The following is a 6,568-nucleotide window of genomic DNA, read 5'->3' on the forward strand; positions in this document are numbered from 1 at the left end:
GTCGGTCGCTCTGTAGCGTCGGTCGCTCAGTAGCGTCGGTTGGTCTTTAGCATCGGTCACTCTGTAGCGTCAGTAGTTCTGTAACGTCAGTCTCTCTGTAGAGTCGGTCGGTCTGTATATCGGTTGCTCTGTAGCGTCGGTCGGTCTGTAGTGTCGGTTGCTCTGTAGTGTCAGTAGTTCTGTAACGTCGGTCTCTCTGTAGAGTCGGTCGCTCTGTAGCGTCGGTCGGTCTGTAGTGTCGGTAGGTCTGTAGGGTTGGTCGCCCAGTAGCGTCGGTTGGTCTTTAGCATCGGTTGCTCTGTAGCGTCAGTAGTTCTGTAACGTCAGTCTCTCTGTAGAGTCGGTCGGTCTTTAGCATTGGTTGCTCTGTAGCGTCAGTAGTTTTGTAACGTCAGTCTCTCTGTAGAGTCGGTTGCTCTGTAGCGTCGTCGGTCTGTAGTGTCGGTCTCTCTGTAGCGTCAGTAGTTCTGTAACGTCAGTCTCTCTGTAGAGTCGGTTGCTCTGTAGCGTCGTCGGTCTGTAGTGTCGGTCTCTCTGTAGCGTCAGTAGTTCTGTAACGTCGGTCGCTCAGTAGTGTCGGTAGGTCTGTAGTGTCGGTCGCTCTGTAGCGTCGGTCGGTCTGTAGTGTCAGTCTCTCTGTAGCGTCGGTCGGTCTGTAGGGTCGGTCGCTCTGTAGCGTCAGTAGTTCTGTAACGTCGGTCGCTCTGTAGTGTNCGGTCTGTAGGGTCGGTCGCTCTGTAGCGTCAGTAGTTCTGTAACGTCGGTCGCTCTGTAGTGTCAGTCTCTCTGTAGCGTCGGTCGGTCTGTAGTGTCGGTCGCTCTGTAGCGTCGGTCGGTCTGTAGGGTTGGTCGCTCTGTAGCGTCAGTAGTTCTGTAACGTCGGTCGCTCTGTAGCATCGGTCGGTCTTTAGCATTGGTGGGTCTGTATCGTCGGTCGCTGCGTAATATCAGTCGCTCTGTAGAGTCGGATGCTCTCTAACGTTGGTTGGTCTTTAGCATCGGTCTCTCTGTAGCATCAGTAGTTCTGTAACGTCAGTCTCTCTGTAGTGTCGGTCGCTGCGTAATGTCAGTCGCTCTGTATCGTTGGTCGCTCTGTAACGTCTGAAAGGAATTAACCCCCCACCAAGCCTGGAAGCCTCCCGCCCAAAGTCTGACACAGAGATAGGAATAAAAGCTGCAGAAGATAAGAGCAGATGCTGAAAGAAGGAGCAGACGGAGCAAAGGATGGAGCAGAGGCTGGTTACCCAGCAACCCCAGAGGGTCTGATCCTGCACCAAACAGACACTGTTAGCCGATGTCATTTACAACATGCAAGGACTCTGTTTAATGCCAATAACCTGCCTGCTCAGGTTAAAAGCAATGTCTTTACTGTTCCCATTACAAGATGCATCACATTCATGTTCCCTTAATGATCCAGTGTGTCTGTCTGTGTGTGTGCACATCTGCTTGGTGCCCAGAGATACTAAGTGTTCTTGCAAAAGGTTAACAGCTTTGAAACAATAGAGTGATGAGCGAGAGCAGCTTTTGAGAAGGTGTGGAGTGTTGAAGAGGAGGAAGCCGAAGAGCTGCTGAGGACTGTTGCTTCAGTCCTCACTGGAGTGGCTCACACTTGGCTGAAAGGGTTGGTGGCGTTGGTGACATGGGTGGAGGGTTATTGGAAAACAAGAGCAGCAGGAAAGGCAGTTCAGAAGAGAGGAAGGGAGAATATTGTGGAGCATGGAGAATGTTGAGGGAAAAAAGGCTAACCTCATTTGTATGGGAATAACTTGTCATACCTCACAAAGCACTCTCACAGACTAATTTATGAAACCATGATAGGCTGTTCCACTCCACTGCAAAATATAATGCAGTTGGAAGAGCGATGATAAATGCAAACCTGCATTTGGTGAGGAAATAGTATATTTTATGTTTAATCCTAATGAAGAGAGCTGATAATGGGCTCTAGCTGGAAGGAAAACGCAGGTGGATTCTCTATTTTTCTGTCGCTGTTAAATAAAAATGTGATTCAAAGCAACAACAGTATAGTTTTCTGTCAACTTTCTTTTTCCCTTTTTTCTCTCCCCACCTGTCTGCCTGTGATGTAGTCCAAGCTGTACCAGGCTGCTAGAATGTTTGGTGCTGAAAACAAAATCCATTAAACCGAAAGTACAGGAGAGATCATTTAGGCAACTGTTTGTCTTATAATATTATTAATGTTTCTATCTTCTAGCATCGCAGTGACTCAGCTCAAATGATTTCACAGCAGTATCTTAATGAGAAAATTCCTGACGCATTTTTCTTTCCATAAAAAGTGATGGGAATAAAAGAAAACGGAGGTAGAGCGTTGAAGAATGGGCGCATGTGCAGGCGTCTGGCCTCGTCACGGCTGACACTTTAATTAGTCTGAGCTAAATGATGCATGCTGTCTCCCTCTCATGGCAGTGGAATCCGTCTGTAGTCATGCTTTGAAGAGTTTGCATTGTGCATGAGCAGATAGCTGAACTAAAAGTGGTGTGAGCCACTCAGAGCTTGCAGCGTTGAAATAAATGATTTCCTGATCCCAACAGATGACAGAAGTTCAGCGAGGGACCAGGCTTTCATGACGCTCTTGGAGCTTCTCATTCATTTGCTGGATTTTGCAGAGAAAGTCGTCATTTTTTCCCTTCATCCCTCTGCTTCAGTGGAAAGTAACTGCAAATGGCTTTGAAATATCTGGAGGTTTAATTAGGCATTCCTCATCAGCAGGGGACTGAGTGTGGCTGAGAGAGTGGGTGTGTGTTCAGAGAAGGTTCTGTGCCTGCATGCATGCACAGAGCGTGCAGTAACGGGACGATGCCACTGTCTTAGTCTCTCCTAAAATAATTTGGGATGTGTTTTGCTAAACAGCCATTTTGGGGCAGGCTAGTGACGGGTGCCTTTCCTGGGCGTTGTGCAATCATCAGGCAGGCGGCGGTAGACGGCGGAGATGTTTGAAGTCTTTAGAAGTTTCTCACCTTGATCTGCATGCAGCAGTCCTCCTTTGACTGCCACCAGCACATCACAACTTTATGATTTGAGTCTTTGCTTTTGTTTGATGTTCCAAATGTGTCAGGAGAGAAAAAAAACCTGCAATGATGTATTTCATTCGCTTTGTTCTTCCCACCAGCAAAGGCACATAACCTTTACAGATTCTTTCAAAGTGTTGGACTAAAGCAGTTTGCAGGCTGGATCTCAGGAGGAAAGAACCTCACGTTTGGTTGGACACAGATAAATGCTCCATTTTTATCGATAGTCTTGAAAGACGCTAATTAATTTCTTTTCAGGGGCGTGATGTTAGTTTTTCTTATTTGACAGCAAGTAGGATTGTTGTCCTAGTAAAGACTTTTACAAGTGGGAGGGGGAATCCTGTATGCGCCTTAGCCTTTGTTGTTTAAAAGCCCCATATGGATTGTGAATCTGCAGCAGCTTTCAAAGCATCATTAGTCATGCATAAAAGACTGTGTTAACGCTTTAATACCAGCCCTGGGCTCCGGCTCTGAAGATCTGCCTTAATTGCCCACCTCTGCTACGTTCGGTGATCACGTGTGCTCGTACGGGTGCACCAGTTAAATGTCTGCGATTGTGTGTGTTTGCTAATTGTCCATCGCTTGGTGGCACTAATAAGCGCGTAAAGAGAGTGAGTCCTCTAAGATGGGCATTAAACGAGATCCAGACACACCCCTCTGCATGCCTTGAATAATGATCTTTTATCGCTGCTTTTCTTCCTCCCTGTGTGTCTGCAGCCGTCCACCTGTTAGGCCTGACCTGGCATCTTCGCCACGGTGAGAACCAGCTGTATGAAAACGGCCTGAGCTCAGCGGACCATCAACAGGACGAGCGTGGCAAAACCAGACCCACCAGCTCCGTCCACCTGCTGGACACTCTCAACCCGGAAAACACATACACTGGGGACAGAGGTGAGACTCACAAACACACACACAGGTGGTGTCACACCTTTCTAGTGGGGACTTTCCATTGATTTTTATTCTTCTGATTGATTTCTCATTCATTTCTATGGCCTAACCCAGAGCCTAACCCCTATCAGCACACACCTGAACCAACCCTACACTCAGTCCTTAGACCGGTTCATCCCCACAACTACATAGAAGTCCCCAAACTGTGGGACATTTCAGGGAAACATTCCCTGCAAAGAAACCAGGCCATACCCACACACATAGGCCACGCCCACACAGTCAGGCCACGCCCACACAGTCATTGCGGTTGAAACGAGCAGGTCTTATTTTCAGAACGATGCCATTTGCTGACACCAAACAGGTTTTTGGCTAATCTAACCCACCTTGTGTTGCCATAGTAACCTGTACTTATCTGCCACCTGTATTGAGTAGGCCGTGACACCTGGCTTCATCCATCAGCCCGTAGCTGTTTGAATAATGATCATCTGCAACCAGCTGAGCTGAAGATAATATTTATATTAAACAATCAGTTTATCATTGGAAGCTGTATTCCAGCCCGGAGTTGAACTGCAGCTGTGGAGTGAGCTGAGCTTCAGGTAATTTGGTTGTTTTCTGTTTGATGCATCAGATTTAAACTCTGGCCTAGGGCTAGTCTGCATTGCAGCTGAGAAGAACAATCAGGCTCCTTTGATCACAGTTTCTCCGTGTCTAAAATCAAACCTAAAAGTTACCTTTAGGTAGAAAAATTGCAAGTTTTACTGTTTATTTGTGATTATTTTTTTCTTTATTCAACTTCATCCCCAATTTATCAACATATTCTCATTATCAGTTCGTATGAAATTGTATGAAAAGTTATGCACAGTATTTCGTACGTTTTTGACGTTTTTCCTTGAAAAAACATATCAGTGCGCAGCCAGACAGACGAAAAAAGCAGATCAACGGACGGACGTAAAACTGGGACGGACAGTGCAATAATTACTTCATGATGTCTCTCACTAGGTTGCTTGCTGTTTTGTATCTTAGGGTCAGGGTTAATTGTATGTTAAATTCTATGTTATTGAATAAGATGCGCATGCGCAAGGATATCTTGTCTCGAGGCAAGACATAAAAATATGACAAAATACAACAAAAAATAGGTCAAAAATGTACGAAATACTGTGCATAACTTTTCGTACGATTTCATATGAACTGATAATGAGAATACACTGAATTTATTGCACTCTAATACTATTAGATACTTATACAAATATTCAATTCTACTTCATCCTTAAACCAATGTGTCATGTGAAGGAATTACCTGACTTTATTGTGGATTCTCCCATAATTTCTTCTTTTTAATTTCTCAAATATAAATAACCAAGCTAATGAGCTCTCCACACACTCGGTCTATAGGAGAGAAACACGCCGTTGGTCAAAGAAACCAGTGATGAGTCCGATTCTTCCACAGCAGTGATGGAGGAGAAGGAAATTTGATTAGATTAGATTATAAGAAAACATGTTTGAGGTCGGCTCTTTGTTAGTAGGGCGTGGAATCCGTTAAAAAATAGAAATATAGACGGAAAAGAATACAGAAAAAAATGCATATAGTTTAGTGGTAGATTTTCAAAGCTGGTGCAGAGATCCCAGAAACATACTAAAGATAGTAGCAGATGTAATTCCAGCAATGATGGGTTTTACAAAGTGCATAATTAGGATGGCTGGATAAATATAAATACCAAACTTATTAGACATCAATTAGTAAAAGTTTTGATGATAGTGTTTCTTAATCTTTCCACCGTGTTATTCTACCTATGAAATACATAAAACAGAAAAACCTCGAATTTCTGGTGGCGTCTGATCAAGTGCATTATAAACTATAGGTGTAGCATTTCCCACTAACATTAATCTTCTCCCAGTAAGGAATTCTGGGTGCTCTGCCTATGAACTGGAAAACATCCAGTAAGCAGTTCCACTGCCTCCCAGTCCATCATTTGTAGGGCAATGCAACATGAAGGGGTGGCATGACACAGCGTCCTACCAGCTGTGTTAGGTCCCACTCTCTGATCATCAGGACTTTGTGAGACGGTTTGATGGGTTTATTAATGTCGTCCGGGCTGCAGAATCCAACCTCACACAGCAGGACTGCAATGAGCTGCCAGCTGTCTGCTGGAGAAAGGAAAATCAATCCGTCTTGTTCATTTTCTCTGAGTTGTTGCTGTCATTGTGAGGGTTGGAGCTCGAAGTGACGTCTGAGATGTTAGGTCAGTTAATTTGTGTTTCATTAAAGAAAAAAAGCAAACTTTGCAGCCGCCCCCAGGCAAGGCAGGCTTATTGAAAATTAGCATGTGTACCCTGTTGTTGTGTTCCCATCAGCTCTGATTGGAGCCGGAGCTAATAAATTCTGCAGCCATTTGTCACAGAACCCAATGCCAACTAAACAATCTGCTATTCACCTCAAAAGGCAGCTGAGGTTTCATCTATTCTCACCAACAGGAAAAAGGTTACGTTGCTGTCTTGGATTATTAGAAACAGAAATCCATTGAGGGGCTTCATGAGGTCAATAAATGTTCTCATTAAGAAAACACTAAGTTAATGAGGTTGGAGGATGCAGGGAGACAAGCGTTCTTTGACAGCCTGGATCATCCAGAGTCCTTAGTACTATATATATATATATATAT

At 44.6% G+C, this 6,568-nt stretch overlaps 1 protein-coding gene across 1 annotated transcript in view; it reads left to right on the plus strand.

Annotated features, from left to right (window-relative positions):
* The window catches only part of LOC107098829 (teneurin-1-like), a gene marked incomplete at its 3' end in the record, with an annotated part of 205,708 nt that overhangs the window by 150,270 nt on the left and 48,870 nt on the right, over window positions 1-6,568 (plus strand). The window contains exon 6 of the mRNA XM_015396686.1: window positions 3,741-3,914. Coding sequence (XP_015252172.1) covers window positions 3,741-3,914 — 174 coding nt within the window. The remainder of the gene's footprint in view (window positions 1-3,740; window positions 3,915-6,568) is intronic.

The sequence above is a fragment of the Cyprinodon variegatus genome, unplaced genomic scaffold (assembly GCF_000732505.1).
Source record: "Cyprinodon variegatus isolate N-32 unplaced genomic scaffold, C_variegatus-1.0 Scaffold814, whole genome shotgun sequence".
In the NCBI taxonomy this organism is placed as follows: Eukaryota; Metazoa; Chordata; class Actinopteri; order Cyprinodontiformes; family Cyprinodontidae; genus Cyprinodon; species Cyprinodon variegatus.